The sequence below is a fragment of the Nothoprocta perdicaria genome, unplaced genomic scaffold (assembly GCF_003342845.1).
Source record: "Nothoprocta perdicaria isolate Ctin4 unplaced genomic scaffold, notPer1 scaffold_5, whole genome shotgun sequence".
In the NCBI taxonomy this organism is placed as follows: domain Eukaryota; kingdom Metazoa; phylum Chordata; class Aves; order Tinamiformes; family Tinamidae; genus Nothoprocta; species Nothoprocta perdicaria.
The window spans coordinates 398872-422287 of NW_020455754.1; the positions used below are offsets into that span (position 1 = coordinate 398872).

Here is a 23416-nt window from a genome sequence, read left to right on the forward strand (position 1 = left end):
TTTTTTTTTCTGTCTCGTCTCCTTGTCTTTTACCAAACAAAAATCCCAAGTTTTTATTCYTCCTTTGCAGGGATTGTGATGACAGCCTTGGTCTCTGCTGTAGGAAGCGGGAGGCTGACCCCTCTTCTAACTTGCCTATGGTTTCTACTACCCTGTTAAATTTTCAGTTATATGAATACACTGTATCCCAAGCTTCCCAGTATCCAAATCCAAATCTTACTTCTTGCTCTTTAACCTTAGAATGTGCATTCCAGTGATGCTTGTGGAAATATTCCTTGTTTTGGGCCTACTGACACGCTGGCTACTGTTGTCTCCTTGTTTCCTTTAGTTTCCCCACCTGTCGGGGTGCTGGTGCTGACGTGTGGGGTTTCAGCCATGTAATATCTTTGGAGTGGATGCTGGAAGCGAATAAAAAGAGGGCTGAAAATGCAGCCACCTACCAGTCCTTGCCTGTGTCCTCTTATCTTGGCGTCATAGGAATTTGAACAGTTTTGTTCAAACATCACAGGAATGTCACAGTTCGTTAAATGAAGGATTTGGGAATATCCCTCGTCAGCGCATAGCTAACGAAGGGCAGTAGTCATGTCCTGTATCTACACTGCGTGTGACAGGGAATACCAGAACCGTGGCGGGGATGTGATCAAAGCAATTGAAAGGAGCTGATGTGGAGCTGGGATCTCTGCTCGTGCCGGGGCCCGCGGTGGCCTCACCTCAGGGACCACCCGCCTTGCCGGCGGCTGTGGAGGCCGACGTGCTCCGGAGCCCCCCGGAGCCTCCCGGCCCCCCTTCCTGGCCTGTCCTGTGCACCTGCTCTGCCGGAGCCACGAGGGGCRAGATCCTGCCGGCATCTCGATCTTTTCGGTGTCCGAAAAGGGGACTGAGCTCGGCCATGCAGATCCCTGTTTGGAATGTGCCACGTGGCTGCCGTGACGTGAGCGAAAGCCAGTGACAAACCTCGGGCATCGGGCGCCGCAGCAGAAGCTGCTGCTTGGCCGCTCTGAAGCCTCCGGTGGGACGGGGCTCGCAGGACCCACGCGAGGCCGTGGGTCGGGGAGAAGCTGCTGCCCTGGGGCGGCGGGGCGGCCCTGCCCTGTGGGGCAGCCGAGGAGAGGGCTGCGCTGCCGGCGGCTCTGCCCTGGCCAGGGCCTCGCAGCAGCAGCAGGGCTCGCGCACCGAGCAGTGCGGAGCGGTGCGGAGCAGGCGGAATGGGGAGAGAGGCAGCGGGGAATGGCCGTGCCTTTTCTCCCTGTCTGTCTGCGTGTTGTCTTTCTCTATAGCCAGCTAGTGTATGTCGTTTCTTCTTCTCTGCTCCTTTATGTTTTCCCATATTTAGGGTGACAGTTGCATCTCTATGAAACAAAAAATACCACTCTAAAATTTATTTTTATTGAAGTTTGTTTTCGTCAGATGGGCCGTGTGATGTAAATAAGAGACTAATTCTGCTCCCAGATAATCTGGCAAAGGCCTTCCTAGCTGTAGGGTTTTTATGTGCCTGGGCGATGTGTAGAGACATTGTTTTTCATATTTGCTGAAAAGATCACCCCCTGGTTTTGCTCGGTACACTGCTATTTTATAACTCCATACTTAGAGCTGGCAGTATACAAAAGGACAGTATACAAAAGGACCATTTCTGATATCAAACATTTAATTACTAAGTTCTGTAGATTAAGTGCTCCTTTACATCAGCATAACTGATTGCTGTCAGAAGCCCTTATATATTGTCCAACAGCAAAGATATTCTTTGAATTCTTTGTTAAAATATCCTTGATATCCAGATTTTTTTAGTTCATGAAACTGAATATTATTATGATGCATTTTGTGTTTGATTGAGATGTTTGGGTTCTTTTGGACAGTGTTTTCTATTTTGAGAGGAAGATTATGGAAAGTTTTATTTCTCTACAGGATTATGTTATGTTATGTTATCTTATATTATATTCACAGATTGGTTGTGTTCTTCATTAGCACAGACGAACTCTGCCAGCAGTGGACATCATTGCTAGCTTTCCTTCCATGCCTTTTCTACCCATTCCGGCTGGAGGGTTTTCCCTCTGTCCTCCCTGTGTGTGCAAGCTCTTTCTGCCTGGTTCTGGAATGACTCTGTCTGCTCCCGAATTTTGATCTGACATCTGCTGGAGTTGATTCGTTTGGAGCCCTTCATTTCAGTGGGCTCTGCCTCAGGTTGTAATCGCTGCTCATTCAGAGTCTTTGACGATGGCTGCAGAAGAGCTGCCTTTGGAAACAGCTCTTTCCTCAAGAGCTTCCAGCCAAAACTTAGTTTGGCTTGAAGAGCAGTAAACTCTCTTCAAGAGAGAAGACCACCCCATTCTCAGAAAAGGTGGTTTAGGCTGTAGTGAGGCCAGCTCTCTGCTTCCCTTGCTGGAGCCTGGCTGGGGAGCGGACTTTGGGCCAGGCTGCTCTGCCCTTTCTCCCTTTGCCTTTGCTCCTACCTCAGGTGCCTGTCACTGCCTGTCACTGGACATCTTGTAGATTCCTGTGACATCGTATCTCCGTCCGATAAAATCAGATACAGGAACTAGCCAAGCTCAGCCAAGATGATCCTGGCACCCAGAACTTAGGACAAGCTTGAAATCACATCTTGGTTGCATCAAATGCGTGATGGACCCAAGTGTGGCAAGGCAGGGGCCCTCTTAGGACAACATCTTCAACACCTGTGAGCAACTTATATGCTTCTAAGCTAGAAGATTCCCAGCTGTGAGGAGAAATCCTGGTTTCCACATGCCACGAGACAGTGACCTCCTCACTGCAAGCGGCCACACGGACAGTGAGAAAAGAGGTGGAGAAGTGAGGCCTGAGAGGTGTTTGCTGGAGAGAATCCATAGGTGAAAAGCACCCTAGGACGGAATGAATGTTTTGACCGAGGAAGAAAGAAGGATTCCTCTCTCCTGACAAAAAAGCTTCATCTCGTGTGCTCTTGGGTCTAAATTTGGCTATTCATTACTCTTGCCTTATAACTTACACTGCATACTGTATATTAGGAATGAGTCTATATCTTGATGTGTACATCTGTGCAAAGGAATAGAATAAACATAAATGTCAAACACCTAAACCTAAAGAAGGGTAATTCTCATTATGGTAGCTATTAATGGTAGGATTGGAATGCTTCTGCAAGAGGATGTAATTTTGTGACATCTTGCCACAGCCAAGATCCCATCACCAGGATTTAGTGCCTGTGTGCATATGTTGCACACACAGATACTGGTAGAAAACTGTATTAAAAAAAAAAAGATGCAAAAAATGGCAGTCACATGTGAAGTAACTTTTTTTTTCACCTTTTACTATTCACACTACCATGCTTGTATTCCGATGACGTTACTTAAACCAAACCATTGTGGGTGAGTGCATTGTCCCATTTGTGTTTCTGTGCTAGACATACAGGAGACTCGGTTCCTGGAGAACGTCGCCTGTAGCTGCACAGTCAGTGCTCTCAGGTGGTGCTCCTGGTTCTACTGACAGCAGCACGCAGGAAAAAGGAACTGACACAGCCAGAACGGAGTGCTGGATTCAGTGTTTCCAGTAGAAACTGATTAAAACCATGCAGAAGTGAAAAAAAATAATGTGTTTGTTAAGTCTGATTTAATTTGAGAGCGTGCAGTTAATTAATACTCTACACACATTAACATTTAAAAATCTGCAGAACCATTGTTCCCTGGAGTAATTTGTCACCAGAAGGAAAATGCCTGCCTTGGAACAGAAGTAGCTGTTGGGCAGTGCACTAGGAGCTAAGGAGAGCGTGTTGGTGATACAGATTAAGCCAGGCCCACTAAGTGGGCCTGGAGTTCTTGTATTGGTATCTCGCCGTGATAAAGCCAACAGTAATTGTCTCAGGTACTGCTGATGTGACAGTGTTGTGTGCTAAGAGACAGGAACTTCCACCAGACTTACACTGCAGACTAGAATCCGGTCACAGCATGTGGGAAATCATGTCTTTTTTGTTCAAAAATGAAGCATTTTCTCCTTACGGATTCACAGACAAATAGAATTGAGTGCTTGCTACATAAAGGTCCTCAGACAGGGCGTGCTGGTTTTTATACAATGAAATGAGTTCTTTCCTGCTTCAAACAGGAAAGTGAATAAATGTAAATACTAAAAAAAAAGCAAAGGCATGATGAGATGCATAGCAAAAGCTACCCTATGTGAGCAACACCATGTACTTCATTCCCCTCCACAATTCCTTCCCTCTATTCCTTTTTTTTAGAGTATAGCCTTTTGCATTGCTCACTTCAGTCCTGCTAGCATGTACTGCAAGGTGGGGCCTCCTCACTGCAGCTATTTCTGCTATAAACTGTGTTCAATGCCACAAGTGAGGATTTGGGTCATTGGCCTGTGAGCCTTGTAGGGCAGCACCTATAGAGTGATGTTGTATTTTAAGGGTACAAACGTTCCAGCTGCATCTTCTGCTCCATTTGTACAGCTCCTCGTGCAAAGGAATCTTGAGACATAACTAATAATAAGCCTTGTGATTATTCTACACAAATCTGTCTTATTTAATAAAAATCAAAATCCTGCATTTTTTAGGGCTTATTGTCCTCTTGTATTACGATGGCCTCAGCAGATACCAGGCTGGACAAAGAAACTGTGATTTTTTCTTCCACTTAATTTGTTTCCATTCAAAAGGATGATTTGACTTCTCATGATGTGACAAGCGTTTCATGGCATGCTGGAAAGCTGCCTGTCTCCTTTTACGTGGTTGGCTTGATGGCATGGATGGCAACAGGTGGAACATGGAAGGCTAACGAGTAATGAAACCTGAGTGATTGAAATAGAGCTGCAGGGGGAAGAGGAAAGCAGTGAAGGGAAATGAAAGAGGCAGCACAGACGTAGGCAGTAGCCAGTGTTTTAGTCAGTATTAGAGCATGTTTTCACATTAGAATTAATCCAAGTCCTAACTTAAGCATTACTATCCACCAACTCACAGAACCCTGAACTGAGGTACCATTGCACTGTTAATACAAGCCCGTCACCTTGCCTTGGGGAATGAAGGTAAGGTGAAGTTTAAATAAGTGCCAACTACTTAACGTGGTCTCTATTCTGCAGTAGCCTCRTTGATTGTCCCYTAATTGTCCAGGATGTACTGCAAAGGACATACATGTTTTGTGAGTCTTCTGAGAAGAGCGGAGTAGAGCAACAGCATCAAGAGCTGTACGAGTGACACTGCGACACGGGATTTGCTCTTCCCTGTCAGTGAAGGCTGTCTTGCTCTCGGGGATCTCTCTCTTCTCATGGTTTTAACCAGGCCATGTTCTCAGTGAGGAGGGTCGATTAAAAGCGATTCCGCTGCAAATGTAGCTAGAGCCACTAGGAAGAAGACTTAGCTCCAAGTGCAGAAAGTGGGAAGAATGTCTCCTCACACTGAAAGAGAATGGTGCTCTAGCGTGTTGCTAAACATAGTGTGTGACATGGAGAAAGCCAGATGCTGCTCGTTTTTCTAACACTGCCAACGGCAGCCAAAGCTGCTAGGCTTTGCTTTTACACTTGTTTCCATAGTAGGAGTTAAGGGGTAATGTTGGGTTAGCACTATCTGTTTCCTGCCACCTCTTCTTGTGCCTTTTTTTGCCGTCCCCAATGAAAAAAAGAAAAATCTCTTCTTTTGTTATTTGCTCATTCTCATGCCCTTCTTTTCCTAGACAAAGCTTGGATGTCATTGAAATATAAAACACATYGTAAACACTGTCCCCTTGGTTTCTTTGCAGAATCTGTACCAAAACAGGTTCCTGGGCCTGGCAGCCATGGCGTCTCCATCTAGGAACTCCCAGAGTCGGCGCCGGTGCAAGGAACCGCTCAGATACAGCTATAACCCCGACCAGTTCCACAACATGGACATCAGGAGCAACGCCCACGAGGCTGTCACCATTCCCAGGTCCACCAGCGACACGGACCTCGTCACCTCCGACAGCCGCTCCACGCTGATGGTCAGCAGCTCCTACTACTCCATCGGGCACTCTCAAGACCTAGTGATATACTGGGATATAAAGGAGGAAGTGGATGCAGGGGACTGGATTGGCATGTATCTCATAGGTAAGGTCCCCTTCCTCCTTCACTGGAGGCTTTCTTGCTACTCTTAAATTTAATTGCAAGAGTTACAGTGATATTGGCTAACAGAGCTCTGCTGAGTGTAATGGCTTCGAGTGAGCTTATGTATTACAGGGTTCCTTCTGTTCCTGAGCTGCTCTATTGAATTTCCTGAAACTTCAAGCTGTTTTGATTTGCATTTTGAGAAAATACCTCCTGCATAAAAAAAGCATAATATTTGTAGACTCCCCTCTTGTAAGTCCTTGAGTAATCTGTGACAGATGAGAGGTTTTATGAGTCAAGAGTATGAATCATTCAGAAAAGAAAAAACACAAAAACACAGAATGCCTTTTTCTGTAAATGATATTTGATATGAACAGTAATAATTACGGAGCAAGGCAGACTGCATTAGTGTCACAGAGTTGTTTTTTTGTATATTGGAAGCCATGCTCAGCCATACATACCAGCATATTTTTAGCTTCTCCCTCCATGTAAGGTCAACCCCACAAAAGAGAATGAGAAATGGTTTCAGGGGACTTTTACCTAGCAGTTTAACTTCAGTATAAAATAAGCATTTTTTAACCTGGCTTTGTTCCCCTGGAAGAGTTTAGTCCTGCAGCCTGCCGCTGAAGGCTGTGTTCTTTCTTTGCACTCTTAAGGTCTGAATACGTTGAATCCGTTTCAGCCACATTCCTGGGTGGGTTAGAGGTCTCAAAGATGCAAAGTTCTGAAAGTTTCTTGAGGATCAGAGCCTGGGTAAAGAAGAGCCTCAGATTGGTGCCCCCACAAAGAGAGATGTTGGTAAAATGTTGCCCTTATCTGGTGAAATGTGTCGAGCACTAAGCAAATAGTACAGTTCCAAAAACAACAGTGCCTCTTGCCCAGATAGCCAGCCAGAGGCAAAGGGATACAGCATGYGTGTGTGTTGACTTGGACTTGCGGGATGCGGGAGGGAACTAGGATACTTTGGGGCGATCATAAGGGACACTGTAGGGAGTTAAGATGTTAGTTAAGTTTATATATAASTACTTCGGTGAATAGGATCAGAAGGGTCGGCATCATGTGGGATGACACGCAGAGGATGCTGAGGACACAGAAGGGATCGGAAGCAGTGTCCAAAGTGGTTGTGTAGGGAGCAGGAGAAGGAACGAGATKGGAGGGCTGGGAATGTAGAGAAACGATGTAGGTGGAACAAGGGCAGCGAGACATCGGAGAAGGAGCTCGTGGTGCTGGAGACACTTCGAGAAGGGGAACATGAGGGTGAGTTGTTAAAGACATGAGAGAAAGGAGTGCAGAGCCTGGGAAACCAGGCTTCAGTGCTGATTTCCATGAGTAGCCTCAGGAAACACCCTTCGTTGCAAATAAACAGGCTCCTGAAATTTTAAATCTAGAAAAAGCAGAGGCAGGATTCAAAACAGATGCACTGGAAATGTTTGGATTTGTTAGCCTCAGCAGAATAACTTGTGCTTACCATTAAGCTTGCATTTGAGTGTTCAACTGGGATAGTTCAACTATCCGAGTTTGAGAGTTCACCTGGGACAGGAAGACTTGACAGCTCCCCATCCTAGGCACTAGGACTTGCTCCAGCCTCCTGAGCAGGAGCATGGACAGCTTCTAAAAGACTGTTGCTCCAGCAGAAAAGTCTCTGGTGAACTGGAGGCAAGGAATCRAAGTCCACAGAGCTGTGACTGGTTCAGTCACAATGTGAACTGGTCTGACCAGGTTTCACAGCTCAGACACAGTATCAGAGGCTATGAAAACGTGTCACTACATTTTGGGGAGTAGATAACCTGGATACACAGGGGATTCACTGGGAAAGCAGGCTGCACTCTGCTGCTCCTCCTTACTTGGCTGTGCGGAAGGGGATGCTGCTCAAGAGCCCCCGCACGTGCTGGAAGGACAGTCTGTGAGGTGGGTCCGTGCCCCTGCTGGCTGAACGCCCGATGTTAATGGCAGCAGTGCCCGGCACCTTCCCAGGAGCACTGCTGCCAAAGGGAAAGGGAATAGTGTGCCCAGTACTGCAAAAGCCACTGTTGACCCTGAGTGTCCTTGCAGCTCGTGTTTTGTCTCTGGCGTGTCTGATTCCTCATGTGAATAACTGAGGAAATAAATGGTTTTTTTTTTGAAGGGAGACAGCACTATGTCCTCCTTCCTTCTCTCCCCTTTCCCTTTTCTCCCCTCCTCTCCTCACTGCTGACCTAAGTGCAGTTTTTGGTGTTTGGGCTCCATTCAAGAAAATGAGAGCTGCTGGGAAGACCACCTGGTAGGGAGTTACTGGCGCTGGTTTGATGTGGACCACACTGTGTGACTGGCAGCAGGACCCTCTGCTCCCAGTGAGGCAGAGGGGACCAAGGGAACGGACAAGGGGGCACCTGTAGCAGCAGGGAGCTGGTGGTGAGAGGCGGACAGAGCATTTCAGGGCTTTCTACGTGAGCACAGTCCCAGGCTGTCACACCAAGTGCCCTTTCATTGAAGTTGTTGTGCCTTGAGATCACCACTCAGTGTGAACCCAACTGGGGACCCCTGGAAGATTCATTCCAAAAACCAGGCTCTGATGGGCCATAAAGAATGTAAATATAGTGTAAATGATTCCTATATATCTTAAAAACATAATAATGGTGGAAATGAATCTCTCATTGTGAAACCTGGAATGGTAAAGGCCATATTTGGGGCACAGATTGTTGTCTTAGTAAGCCATAACTATGCACCTACATGGGTTTTTTGTTTCTTCTGCAGGAGAACCTATTAAATAGCATCTATTTCAGCACCTATTAAATTGCAGTAAGAAAGTTTTAGGATCTTCAACATTGATGACAGAATAAATCTGTAAGAGTGGGAGATCCAGACATATAAATGCCTTACATTTTTCCTTGCATTTGTGCTGTTTTCTGGAGCCTGTGCTTCTGTTTACGAAGGAAACGTCCCCAGCCTGGTGGATACGACCTTCCCAGTGTAAACTGATACACGTCTGTGTTTTGAATTAGCAGCCAGGAGCCTGGAACAAGAGATCCCAGGAAAGTAGGAGCTTCCTGAGTCTGCTCAGCGGGGGCTTAGTGTTGAAGCCCGTGATCACCCCGTGCCTGGCAGCCCTCTTAACTGCTCCCGTGCTGCTGGTCAGTCTGGTGCTTGCCTGGGAAGCCGCGGCTGCAGCCAGATCCTTCTTTATGACGGGTTGGGCTTGTGAAGCTTGAGCTAAAAGAGTGAAGTGCAGGAGTACTTCAGTAGCGTGGGGAGTCATGAGAACACTGAAAGAAATAGTGTCTGTGGAGGGAGCAGGCAGCATGGTGTTGATTTCCTGTAAAACTCTGTGCAGGAGCATTATTATTTTTTGTTCTTTGTGGTCTTTTGGGAGTTCTTGGGAATCTCAGGACAGGATTATACAAAAGTAGAACAAAAGAYAGCTCCCACCTGAGAGGAGTTTGATCATGGCCAGTGTGGTGTTCTAGGAAATATCTGCAAATAATGTGTAGATAATCAGAGGGCTGTCTTTGAAATACATAAAACTAAAAGTACTCCCCTGCCGCGTCTGGGGATACATAACCAATATAAAAGGTTCCAGAGCTGGAGTGTTGCCTGTAGTTAGACAACAACAACAAAAAAAAAAAACATGAGGATTTGAAGAAGCCCTCCTTGTGTTTAAGACATATTATGCCTTAAGAATAGGAATTACTTCTGTTGCTGCTAAGCTGGAACTAAAGGTGTTCGAATGCCCGTGGTGCCATGTACTGTGTGTGCATTAGCAACAAGCTGGGCACAGAAAAGAGGTAAATTCTTTAACAACCTACCCAGGAGGAGTTGTTGCCTTCCTTTAAGAAAACTGAAGCGTTAAGAATATCGGTCTTCTTTCCGAAACGTGCCCAAACGCAGCTAAACACCCAAAAGAGGTCACTGAGAATCCCAAACCTGATCCCACCGCTCTGGGGCTGTTTGTAAACCTCTGGAATTTGCGTTTTCTTTGTGTAGATGCTACCTATAAAAAGAACACACTAAAAAAATAGGAAGTTGTAACAAGAACAGAGTTATTCGTAACGATAGCATATTTGTATTTCAGTAGAACCGTGTGTTTAGTGGCTACTGTATGGCAGATGGAATATTTGCAGCTATTATCTCCAAGTTTCCTCTCCCTTTGTTATCTCCTTTAGTGTTTGCTACAATATGGAGCCTCTTAGATAAATTAATAGGGGCTGCGGGCAGCTGCCGCTAGATAAAGAGCTATCCTAGAATTACTGCGGTAGCGTTTTAGCCGCCGCTAGATTTCACTTCTGTCATCATCTCCCTATCTGATGTGGGGGAGTTAATGAGAAATGCTTAAACCGGCCTCTGAACGAATCTTTTGGTTGGGTGTCTGTGCACATGGGTGCTAAGAATTCATCAGTTTTAACAGTAAGCTCTTCTTTTACCTATATACAATAGATTTTTTTYCYTTTYCYTTTTTTYTTYTTTTTTTTTTTCCCCATTTCCTTATGGGAAAAGCAAAACATTATTAAAGGCTAATTAACAAAATGTTCTTCCTGCACAAAGCCTTTAGGGTCCAATTTCTTGTCTGTATTTGTTTTTGACAGAGTGCTGYTTCTCAAGTGTGTACTAGAAAGGATATTCTCACGGCCAAATTTGAGGTTTAAAGCTGTATGTGTTTATCTCCTATTCTGCCCTGGCTTTATTTTATTTTATTTTWTTTTTTTTGTCAAAAAGGCAATTTTTGCCACCATCTGATAAAACGAAGTTTTAAARCTCTTTGATTTAAATATTTTTCAGATTGATATTGAGCTTAGCGGGCCCAGAGTTGTCGGATGGCCCTTTGAAGCGAATGGGAAGATAGATACCCACATTTTYCCCACACGAAGAGTTGGACCCGAGCTAGTTTGCAGAGCTATTTTACCACATGCCTGCTGCTCACAGGCAGGGAATGTCTCACCTTGGCCCGCAGAGGAAGCCAGTGCCAGCAACGGCACTGCCCTGGCGCCAGGACTGGAGGAGCTGCGCTTCTCCCGACTTCGGCTCCGGCTCTGCCATGGGCCTGGTTTCTCCCCCTCCGATACAACCAGCCATAAAATACAGCTCTGCATAATGAGCCTGCTCGGGGGATGGGGATGGATTTAAAGATGGCAGGARTTTGTATTCCAGAGTTAATGGTGTTTCTGGCGCTTTTGTGGTCTCTGGAGGAGCCCCGCGCTCCGGCCGCTYGCCGGTCCCTTCCCGGGTCAATGGCTCGCGGCCGAGCCCCGCGCGGTTCCCCCTCAGCAGGGAGGTCTCGTTGAGCACTGGCACCCGCCCCTGCCCTCGCCGTGGGGCAGCGACAGAGGTGCCTGGCGGGCAGGCAGCCTCCATACACCCACGGAGCGCCTGCCCGGCTGCTGAGCCGAGGAGGGAGCCGCTATCGCGCTGCTGGCGGAGGCGCTGCTGCAGCTGGGCCCATTGCCCGTTCCCGCGGGAGCGCTCCGATGGGGCGGGAGTCGCTTCGCGTTACCAGGCCAGCTGTCTCCCTGCGTTTCTCCGGTCTGTGCCTGGGGAGCTTCTTTACCAAATAAAACCAGGATAGGCCGTTTCCAGACCCAGCTGAGGATGACACCAACAAAACTCCTGCTTCGCTAACAGGGTTAGTTGCAAGGCACCCAAAGGCACCTGGAAGAGGAATAGTGCAGGGTACTGCACTCGTTGGCCTTGCAGGGAACTCGGGGCAAAGGAGCCAGGAGCCTGCCAGCTCTTTTCCTTTTTATAGGCTAGGGATGGAGTTCAGACATAGCTGCTGGGTGCCACAAGRTGCCTGTTTTCATGTAGTGTTTCTCCATGAAATGATAGCCATGGCACTGAGAAGCTYCATACAGGTGAGCCAGAGGGAAAGGCTGTTAGACACCAGCTGGCWTCCCAAATGTCAAGAGAAGGAAATACTAGAGGCCGGGAGCGCCCCAGCCTCGTGCCTTCCCTTTCGACCACGGCCTCTGCGTGCCCACGTACGGCTGCTCCTGTGCCGGGGAAGAAGGCACCATCATAGCTGTACGCACCAGCCTGGTCACAGAGTCAGTGACCATCAGCTACGGAAATATTTCCAAAGGCCTTCAGAATGGGAGGATATGGATGGTCCCAAAGCCGAGGTATGGCCTTAGTTCTGCAATAAAGCCAGACTCATGCAGCAGTTCACACCTTCGGCTGCTGGTGCACAGCACACCGGGCGGACGACGTGCACGTAGCTCTCGGCAGGACAACGTGTATCCCAGGAGATGCATTCCATGGGGATTCCATGGGGATTCCTTATTGAAGCTTCAGCGTATGTTCTGTTCTCCTTTTCCTCTTAGTTTCCTAAACCAAACTAAGTCATTCTTCTCACCCTTCAGTGTTTATTACCTTTGAATATTCCCGTGCTGCCTTTCACAACTACTGTCATCACTGTATATGCATTTAGCTTTCTTATTTTTTTCTTGTGAGTTCATCTCTGTAGCCTTGTGGACGATTTTGTCTTCACTAAAGATCTTTCACTTTGTAATAAGCTTATAATCAAAATGCCATTTTTCACATAAATCACTCTGGATTCTCAAGAGGTTCTTTGCACCACGTTGCTTCCAGAGAAGCATCTGAATTGTTGTGGGTGGCCTTTTCTTTCCTTTTATTTTGGTGCAATTATGAAATTGCCATCTCCTAATTTGCTGTCTGTTGTTACCTCTTTCAGCATTGCTACAGACCCACTTTTCAAGTATTACGAGTTAATTCCCCCTTGTTATTTAATGACCATTGTTATCCAGGACTGTCATTCTTGATCAGCTTTCAAATCTGAACGAATCTGAATCCAAATCAATGTCCCTTTATGTCATGTCTTCATCCTGCCTTGGGCTTGCAGCATCTCTGCTCTGAATATCCCCTAGCAAATTTCACGAGCACTGTATTTTTCCTAATGCTAATTTTCTAAATTCTTCCATAATCAATGGAAATATTTGGACTGACTGCAAAAAATTTGGATCAAGCATTATTAAAAAAGAAAAAGAAAATGCTGCTATGTTTTTACCCCACCAAATTTACCCCGCCAAATGTCCTCTGTTTCCAGCACACACTGAGGATCAGCTTTGGTTTGCTTGGATTCCTCCTCCAAGAAGATTCAGTTCTCCATGCAAGCTGAAAGCAAGAAAATAAACAAACAAATGAATTAAATAAGGCAAGCCAACCTGTAGCAGGCCCAGGGGTCCGGGAAGCAGCAAGGAGAGCTCTCTGGATCCTCTGGGAATGTTGCGCTGCTAAGGGCGGGCAGAGCCGAGTGAGAGCAGCGCGAGCAGGCACCAATATTCGTGGGCCTGAAGGGCTGTGGCCGAGCCCCAGCGCAGCTCCTCGCGCCCCTCGGCCTCTGCTGCGTTCCAGCACCCGGGCTGTGGGTCCGTGGAAAGGACTCAAGGACTGTGGGCTGGTGCTGGGGCTGCTCACAAACACCCCCGGACTCCCGCTGCCGTGAGCTCCACAGGCTTCCCTGTGCAGAGGGAGGTCCCTCCAGTGACAGAGCGGGAAATCTGGGCAAGACTAGATCCAATACAAAGCAAGGAGGGCAGGACGGGGAGGAAGAGCTGGGGCCTCAATTCCTTCTGAAAACTCATAGACATTTCACTCCAGAGACATAACAGGTGCTTGACAGTTTTGTGTTCCTTTTTACTGTTGGTATTGGTGGCACGGAGGTCAGGCTGATATCTCTCAGCAGTAGTTTGGAGGCCCCTGAGACTGGATAATGTCACATGTGCYGCTGGAGCTAATCCGAGGCTCAGAAGGTTTGCTGGAAGATGTAATCCCCTGACTTGAGGGCTGGTTTTGGGTGCTCTTGGGTTGTGCGAGCACTTCCTTCTRCCTCAGATGAGATAGTTCAGACTTTAAACTTACAATGCCTGTCTTTAGATAGACCTGGAGGGGCTGTTTCTCAGGACAGTGCCTTCTGTGCTGGGGGACCAAGAATTGCTGCCATTCCATTTTCTTCACTTAATTACAGCTGATGCTCTTTCATCTCCCTGCTTCAACCTCCGTTGGATCTTCCTCTTGCCTTGTCGTCATCTTGTTGCCCTTCTGCACTCACCATTCACGTTTTCCCCCTCCCAAGTTACTCCTGTTTAACTGGGCAGGGGGGTAATTTTGGAAGGATTAAAATGGAATTGTTTGTGTACTTAAAGTGCAGAGAACCACAGAGTGCTTGAGGTTGGAAGGGACCTCTAGAGATCCTCTAGTGCAGCCCCCTGCTCCAGCAGGGACACCCAGAGCACATAAAGACACGTGCCCCACAGGCTGAGCTCTTAGATTGGGGATGGAGCTTTGAGCGCCTTTGAAAGATGAGGCTCCTGTTCTYCCAGTGGCTTCTCCATAAGAGGTTTTGTGAGGAGGACTGCGCACTGCAAGCTGCAGTGCACGTGGTCCCCTTCTGGGCCTTGCAGTGACTAGCCCCTCACCAGAGAGCCTGTGCTTTGGGAATAAGGCAACGTGGAGCTTGAAATAAACGGAGCGGTTCCTTGCAGGTGGGTTTGGGGCGAGCTCTGCACCTCCCAAAGCAGCGCTGCCCTTAAGCCTTACAGGATAAGGCTGCAGAAACTGGCACATGAGTGAACTTGGTGCAGCTTCGATTCGCACTGGAGCAGGCTCCGTAGCTCAGAGAAGCCAGTGACAACATTCCCATTGCCTCCTATAAGGATAGGCGTTATTTATCCATTTCTCCTGTTGTATCTCTGTAAACAAGAACTGGTATCATTCCTCTGCGGGCAGCTCTCCCTGAGAGCTTGTCTCGCACCGAATGCCGACCACTTTATTATGTACGTAACTCACTGGCAGCATGATTTCCAGGGGCCCCGTTGGGCAGCGTTAATGGGCTGCAGAGAGCGGGCGAAAGCGCTGCCATTGCATGATGCAGCTTGTTACCGTGCTGCACGTGTGGGCTGCAGAAGCTGCTGCCATCCTTCTGTGGTCTTCTGTGAACGCTGAACTCAGGGCTCGGGGACGAGACAGAAAGTGGCTCCATGTCTCACATGTGTATTGGCTTGCAGAAGGTCATGGTATTTCAGTGATCCTCCATGCTGTGCAGCATCGCGCTCCCCCAGCTTGCCATGGAAATTGCAAAACAGATCAACCAGAGCGAGGGCAATTTGTACAGAAAATGGCTTTTAAAAGCCTTCAACTAACTATAGTCACATACCATTGCGCTGCAGACATACATATTGACCACAAGCACTTTTAAATTTCCAGCTGAAGCAAATTTGTTCGACTAAAGACTATATATCCTTCTGTAATTTCAGCGGTGCAGCATTTCTTATTCATAAGGGATCCAGACATAAAATGCAGGTTCTATTTTTATGCAGTAATTACGTTAAGTTTATAGAGAGCAGGCRGGGTAATACGTGGCACTAAATCAAGGTAACGATGAGTAAGAGGCTGGGGTAGCCTGTCAAGTTCAGGAGCCTGTGTGACATGCAGTTCCTGTCCCCTGTTAGTCACCTGTTTCCTAGAGCGCAGCCTACGTTAGTCTCCAGCCTGAAGTTCCCTCGTTATTCTTGGAGAATGTGGGAAAGCAGGCTGGTTACAGCTATCAGCAGGGTGTTATTTGGGAGGCTGGGTGGTGGCAGGGGCATTTTTTCATTTCTCCCACCCTAAGACAGCCCAAGGTAGGAAAAGGGGTGACTGACTGAGCCGTTCGCTGTTTGCTTCACACGAGTCCTTCGCCCAGAGCCCTGTTCTGTGCCTGCTTCTCTGGGGGTGTCGGGYGCTGGGGTCCCGTCTGTTCAGTGTCTCTGACAGCGCCGCAAGCTCCGTTGCGTTTTGTTACGCATCTTCCTGATGGGTGGCCTTTACCGACGTCTTTTTTCCCCCTAATGCCCCTGAAGAACAGCGTGCTTTCCGTCACTCAGTTACTGTCTTTCGTCTGAAAGACAGCGCCTTTTTTTGGCAGTGGAGGTTCTTTATCTATATATAGCGCTTGTGAAGTGTGTTGGGATCTCTCAGCATGGAAGTGACAGTGCGGAATATTTTTAGTAGTAGAAGGCAGGCTGTGCTGTAGGTCTTTGGTGAGGACAAGCTGGCTGTCGAAACTGCTGCTGGTTCAAACCAAAAAATCACAGCTGCAAAATGAGCTGCTGCTGGGGTGCCAGACGCCCCGGGCCCTCTGCACGTCGGCCGGCACCATCCCCGCTCAGCACGGGCACCATCCCCTGCCTGCCCCGGGCCCTGCCAACGTCCCCCGGCCAGCTGGGGCCCCTGCATGAGCTCAGCGGCTCCGCACGGGGCAGTGGGGTTTGCATGGGGCAATGCGGCCTGCATGGGGGCAACAAGGTCTACMTGGGGCAATGKGGCCTGCATGGGGGCAACAAGGTCTACATGGGGCAATGGGGTCCGCACAGGGCAATGAGCTCTGCACGGGGCAGCGGGTCTGCACGGGGCAGTGAGGCCCCCACTGCGATTGCAAAGCGGCTCCCTGCTGCCGAGGAGGCCAAGCTCGGCCCCCCATGCGGAGCAGCCGGGTCCCTCCTTTCGCTGTGCAAAGCCCCACAGCGCTCGCTGAGACGTTCATGTCCTTTCAAAAYTGAGGGGAGGGAGGTGCCTTACGGGGCTCCATTGGAAACACATCCAAAGCCATTAGCTGCTGGGTGAAATGTAGGAAAGGGAGCAGCATTAAYGCTGCTCCTCGCCCTGCGCAGGGGTGAAGCGAAGCATTGTGCCCTTTACCTGGGGGAGTTAACGTGCCGCATTTCTTAARGGTCAGCTCCTTCAGTACAGGAGTTCTCTGTAGAAATATGAAGCAACATTTGTTTTGTCTTGTACATATTCCCTCGCTGTCTTAAACATGTCATATCATCTCTTACACGTGACACGAGTTCTTGTCTTTGTATATATAGCATACTGCACAGCTGTATATTTTGCATAGGAAGAGGTGATTTACCTGTACAGTATTTTTGGCTGATGTGCCACCTCTATGTCCCTGCTCAGGGAAGAGCACCCCTGGCATCCTGTTAGCTGCCAGCCAAAGCAGCTCCACAGAATACATTCTCACATCCCTTTCTCCTTCCTGGTTTATTTTTTAACTTGCCAGGAAATCATTCTTTCCTTTCTTTCACCTTCCAAATATGTATCCTTAAACAAAAGAAAACAAGAATAAGGAAGGTTTGCTTTTTGCTTCTGCATGTGCTTTTCTAGAGTTTAAATCTTGAAATCCCCGATACCCGACATTTCTGGGGGAGTACAAATAAGTTTTGTTTGGAAGAAGTTCATCACCTCTTTGGAAAGAGGTGATACCTAGCTTTTCCAAAGAGACAGTGATGGTTGTGAGAAGGCCCTGTGCAGGGATTTCTTAAGTTATGACCTTTGTATGTATGTATTACTTGCATTAATTATAGATTTGTCCCGTTCTTGCTCTGAACATCCAAGTTTCTGTCAACAAGTTCCCTCATTTTGGAAGAGCTGAAAGAAACAGCCTCAAGGCGTATGTTTTTCTCGTAACATACATAAATGGATAGCATTTGGGAGGTGATAGCTAAAAATACTCCTCAGCCTCTGCTTGGGATGCTCTAGGTGTCCCCGCATGTGCAGCCGGGTTGGATTAGATGACCTCTGAGGTCCCTTCCAACCTTAAGCACTCTATGATTCTATGATCTGTGGCCTGCGTGTCGTGGGGCACGTCACATTCATGTTAAGACACTTCTTGTTCTTCCTGACGTACACGCCATGAGYGGCCGCTCTCTGCAACGTTTCTAACCTGCGTGCGTGTGTGAGGAGGTGCGTGCCCGTGTCCATCCCTTTGCTGCCAAAAAATGCTGAGCTTTTCCTTTGGATACTTCCCTTTTTGCCGCCACTTTCTCTGTTCTCCATGGCAGGAGACAGGGTGCAGACGTTGCTTGGCTTGTTCCTCCCCTGATCCTGTCCCTTCACAGTTGCAGACAGACCTGCTTTTCCCTCTCCTTCGTTCTCACACCGAGAGCACTGCACATGCAGAGCCCCTTTCTTGGCTTTGTTTGCCAAGTTTTCCTGCCCCTTTCCTGCATGAAGGAGGAAGGCACTTCCTGCAGCCGTCTCCAGTGGCTTGGTTTGCTGTGTGCCCACGCTCACGTGTCTGTCACATGAGGGAGTGCAGAGTTTGCGCTGCCTTTACACCAGCTGTGGGGAGATGGGCAGTCACCAATCCTGTGTACATGCCAGCTGGGCCCAACAAATAGTGTGCACGAACACAGCTCTTTTCAGCTGATTCTGGGATCCCGGGTGTCACTAAACCGTGGCCTCAAATGCCTGCTATTTCCTGAACAAAGCCGCCCAGTTTAGCTCAGCGAAGCCTCTTCAAACGAGCGCAGTGCTTTATGAACAGAGTGTCTTGAGAAGCAGCAATTACCCCGAATGGCCTGGCACGGATTAGAGCGTCTTCAGCATTTTGCAAAGGCTGAGTACGACAAGGAGATGCCACGAGTGATGAAGCTGGAGAGCAGTGTGTCTGAATAGCCAACATTTCTCTGTGCCCTGGTAGGGTGAGGGGGGCTCGTGGGGGTTCCCAGCATCCAGCTCAGCACAGCATCTTCCTATAGGCTCACCCTGACATATAGAGTGTTTTCCCTGCCAGAGCAAAAGGGCCAGTTCACAGGCTTGAAAAGATGTAGGGCTCCTATTTCTGGATAGTCTGTATCCAGGTGCTTTGCTGAAGTAATGGTCAGGAAGCCAAAGCTCTAAGGAAAGCTGTGTACTTTTGTGGCCTTTTAAATACGTAATTTTACATTTAAAAGAAAACAAAATCAACTAGGAAATGTAGATGAAGTCATACCAAAGCATTTTATTGTTGAAAGGTTACTACAGAAATACAGGACGTGAATGTGCTGAAAAATTTCCACTACTATGAAGAGGATGAAACCCAGCTAGTGAAATAATTACTGACAATTAGCCAGTCAGCAAAGGGAAACGTATTGTAGATAGCATTGCCATTTATAATTATCCCTTGCAATCATTAATGACCTCTTTAAAAGGATTTCCTTGGTAAATCCCTCAAGAGAGTGGCTCCAAAGAGTTTAGTATTGGTAGCCCAGTTATCTTCCTCCTCTGAGAACACTATTATGGAAAACCAAAGGAATAACGCTGGTATCTGCCTGCTCCTTTTTTCTTTCAGTGAAGGTTTAGTTCTCTTCCATTAGAAGTTTAACCTTAGTTTAACCTATTTAATAAATACATTAAATGTTTATTTTAAGTTTTTAGTTGCCTTTTTCCTTTCCATATTGTTAGCAAGCACCAAGTGCGAGATGAACTTTTGCTGAGTTACACTGCAGATACCTGCTTGCATTCTGAAGTAAATTAATCCATCAGCATATTAGTTTATCCTTTTTTTTTTCCCATGTCTATAGGCATGGAATATAAATCTGTTCAAAAAGCCACATGCCTTTTCTCTTTCCCATTACTTTCCTTCTGCTGGAAAAAAAAACCCCAAAACATTCAGTTGTTTGGACCTACYCAGGTGACACAGAATCATAGAATCAGGGAATCCTTAAGGTTGGAAGGGACCTCAGACACCATCTAGTCCAACCCCTCTGCACACACAGGGTCACCCAGAGCATGGGGCACAGGGCTGCGTCCAGGCGGGTTGTGAAGATCTCCAGAGAAGGAGACTCCACAACCTCTCTGGGCAGCCTGTGCCAGGGCTCTGTCACCCTCACTGTTAAGAAACTTAAGTTCTTGGGAACTTTTGGTGCTTGAGTTTGTGGCCGTTTCCTCTAGTCCTATYGSTGGCCACCACAGAAAAGAGGCCGCCCCCTCCTCCTCATTCCCTCCCTTGAGGTATTTATAGACACTGATCAGGTCCCCCCTCAGCCTCCTCTTCATCTTCATCCCGTGTGCCCCTTGACTGGGGCCTGCAGGCACCCAGTTCTCCCTCAGGCAGGTGGCTTGACTCRACTGCTCGGTTCTTTTGATGACCGRATTTCCACCCTCGGGACTTGTTTAAGCTCAAAATAAGTCACCGAGCGTCAGAGAGCACACGCTCAGTTTCCGACGAGCCCCGTTGCGTCAGGAGCGAGGCCTGGTGCCGGTTCCACGTCCGTGGGCGCCGCTCCGCGCGTCCCGGCCCTTGTTCAGAGCTGCCTCTGGGCTCTCCGCGCCGCGCGCCATTTTGTCACCGTGCAAACGCCTCCTCACGCAGTGTCCTTGGTCCTTTTGTTTCCCCGCTGAGCCCTGAGATTACGCTGCGTTGGTAGTTAATGTGTTTTAGCCCAGGGTTTAGTGGCTGGCCCTTTGTCTTCACTTTTGCTGTGACCAGTAATCAGCGTCGCTGTCTCGGGAGCAGAATTTCAGCAACCRTCCAGGGCTCTCAGCAGCGAGGCTGACTTGGTTAAAAGGCATTTGCACAAGTCTCTGTTCAACGCAGGGCCGTCCTTAGCGCCGAAGGCAAAAATCCAGGAGGTTGCTCGCTGATCGCTGCCGACAGAGAATGCCGCCTTTCACGTGGCAAAATGCTCTGATAATTCCCTGATGGGAAACCCATTTCATCGCCACGAAGCTTGAATAACGCGGCCGAGATGGGAAGAGCGGCCCGGCCCGGGTAGCTGCTTCAGCCGCTGAGTGCGCGAGCGCTGAAGCCCTGGCACAGGCTGCCCAGGGAGGCTGTGGCGTCTCCTTCCCTGGAGGTCCTCCAAACCCGCCTGGATGCCGCCCTGTGCCCCGTGCTCTGGGTGTCCCTGCTGGAGCAGGGCGTTGGACAAGATGATCTCTAGAGGTCCCTTCCAACCTTTAAACATGCTGTGATTCTGTGATTCTGTCATTCTGTGATTCTGTGAAGCGTGGCCGGTGCCCGAGAGCCCCGCTCCCCTTGAGCAGTAGGTCCACGTCTCCTTTATTTGCACTATTTCTGTTTATTGACACTCAAAACCTCGAGTACTGGCTGGGTATGGTGGCGACACCTGCTTTTTATGTTGTTGAAAGGCAATGTAAGCTCACAAGAAAAGGAGGATGGCTCTGAGGACCACGACAGTTTTCTTCTACACTGTTGAATAAATGAGGGTGAGGGAGCAGGCCCGGGCCTGGGGCTGGGACGGGTGGGTTGCTCRCACCTGTGCTGCAGAGGGCTTGCGGATCAGTCTAAAATGAAAACGGGAAACAAGCAAAAATTGTAGTTATGCGGCCAACCAGAAGGCCACTCTTCACACTCACTGCCCAGCCTGCTTTTATTCACCCACAGCCCTTTGCAGGCACGGAAGCTGCTTTTTCTGCCCTCAAACTCGAAGCTTTCAGTGTCTTCCTACAGGTTACTCATTGATACAGAATTCACTGAAGATCAGCTCAGCAGTCAGACAGCTGCTTGGTCTCTCAAGGTGCTGCGAGCAGACAGCATTTCCCTGTCGGGCACTGGGCTTTGAAAGCTGGGAGCTGTTTCCGTGCTTTTTGTGAAGGGACTCGGTGGAATTCTTCTTCCGTTAGTGGAATTCTTCTTGGAAGTAAATAACYTTCCCTGTGTACTGCAAGAAATCTGTTAGGACAATAGCAATGTCAGTAAAAATGCCTGAATGTATCTATTCTGCATGGATTTTAAGGGAAGAACTGGTGCAAAGCGGGGTTATTTTTTGGCTGTCATTTTCTCTTCCAGCTAAACGAATGTTTTTTGATTGATCCATGCTATACTAGATGTTTCAGTTTTTGAGAGTTTTGCAGGGACATATATTTTAATTACATTCAAGAGAAGCTGTAATTTTAAGAGCTGTATTTGTTTAAAATAGAAATGAGTAGGAAAAAAACTAATTCCTCAACATGTGGTGCCAAGCTGTCTAGCAGCTATAGTATGTTCTGTTGAGCCAAAGGCATATTCTTAGTCTGGCTCTCTGCTTACGCGTGTTGTCTTAACAGGCAGCTCATGAGACTGTTTTCTTTGCTTGCAGATGAGGTCTTGTCTGAAAACTTTTTGGACTACAAGAATCGTGGCGTCAACGGCTCTCATCGTGGTCAGATTATCTGGAAGATTGATGCCAGCTCTTACTTTGTGGAACGTAAGTATTTTTCCAGTCTAATATAGCACAATTCAGCCACTCCAGAAAGAGATTTGAACTGTCTAAGTTGGACAGGACACCCTGGACTCTACCATGCTCACAATGTCCTTCAGGAAAGGCTGAGAATTTTATCAAAAATTTGGAATGCACTAGGATTAACTGGAAACTGTTAGGGAGTAACAAACCACAGTTTCTCCCCGCACATACATTTTGTGGATATTGCATTACTTACATTTTTTTAAATACTCCTATAAGCAAGTATTAAGGCCATCGACTATTGGGACTATATTGTGAGCAATAAGCTGTATTAACTTTAAATATGGTGTTTTTAAAATCCTGAATTTGAGGACGTAATTAACTCCAGGAAGACTCGTGCTGATTCTTAATTGGAAAGGAAATGTTATGATGGGTCCAGCTTGCTCCAGGTTTAGGTGGATTCAGAGACAAAAAGGGTATGGTTCTAATCTTTGTGTTGCTGTAACTACAGGTTGATGTACTTGGATGTTACTACACTGATTTCAATGGAGTTTCTCCTTGTAGTTCATATTATGCCCAGGGAATTTGAAGCAATATAGTGTAACTATTTTCCACCACTCCTGCCTCTTTTTAAGCAAGGTATGCAAATAATGAATTCTCATATGTGAAGACCTATATACCTATGTATATACTGTGCCCCAAGTTGACAACATTTCCAGACATGGCTGTCCCAAATTCCTGTCCAAAATAAGTATGATCATTCATGTCCTTCCTCTTTTAAAATAGTCACCATGAGCCAGTGTAAATGGAACTTATGACCTCCAATTGCCCCTAATAAACATGAGCTCTTCATTGGTAACAGAAATAGGGAACCCGAAAGACTGAGGTCTGTAGCAAAACAGCAAGCTCTCTTCAAGAAGAAGTATAAAGAAGGCTAAAATGCTAAAATGACACATTTTCAATTGTACTGAAGTTTTCRAATGATCTCTAGTCTGTTGGGGAAAATGCAGAGGGGATGTGTAAGCAGATAAAAATTGCATGACAAGCAATATTCATCTCAGACTGTCTGAGTTTGGAATCTTCAATATAACCTAAATTCCAAAGGAATTAGGATATGAATTATACTTGATTRGATTTGCCTCTGATTTTGACCTCGAGCATCTGGTATCAGCGGGAATGCTCTGCTGCATGCGGATGTTAGGCCGCCCTAGAAATAAGTTGTGACTTTGCAGTATGAAACTCTTCGGTAATTCCCGGGGTTAAGTCAAATTGAGGATATTGGTCTAAATAATTAACAGGAGCTGCTGAAATGTCTGTTTTTTTATCCTATGTTTTGAGAACTGCACTAGAGGCAGTTTGTGGGTTTTTTTTTAATATTAAGCACTCTGATTATGTTTATCCTGATTTTGGAGTAAATATACACTGTAAGATCTAATCTTTAAGGCAAAACCTCTTGTTTGCAGCTG

At 47.4% G+C, this 23416-nt stretch overlaps 1 protein-coding gene across 1 annotated transcript in view; it reads left to right on the top strand.

Annotated features, from left to right (window-relative positions):
• HECW1 (HECT, C2 and WW domain containing E3 ubiquitin protein ligase 1) overlaps positions 1–23416 on the top strand; it is a 138828-nt gene that overhangs the window by 11534 nt on the left and 103878 nt on the right. The window contains exons 2-3 of the mRNA XM_026047677.1: positions 5712–6036; positions 21867–21974. Coding sequence (XP_025903462.1) covers positions 5712–6036; positions 21867–21974 — 433 coding nt within the window. The remainder of the gene's footprint in view (positions 1–5711; positions 6037–21866; positions 21975–23416) is intronic.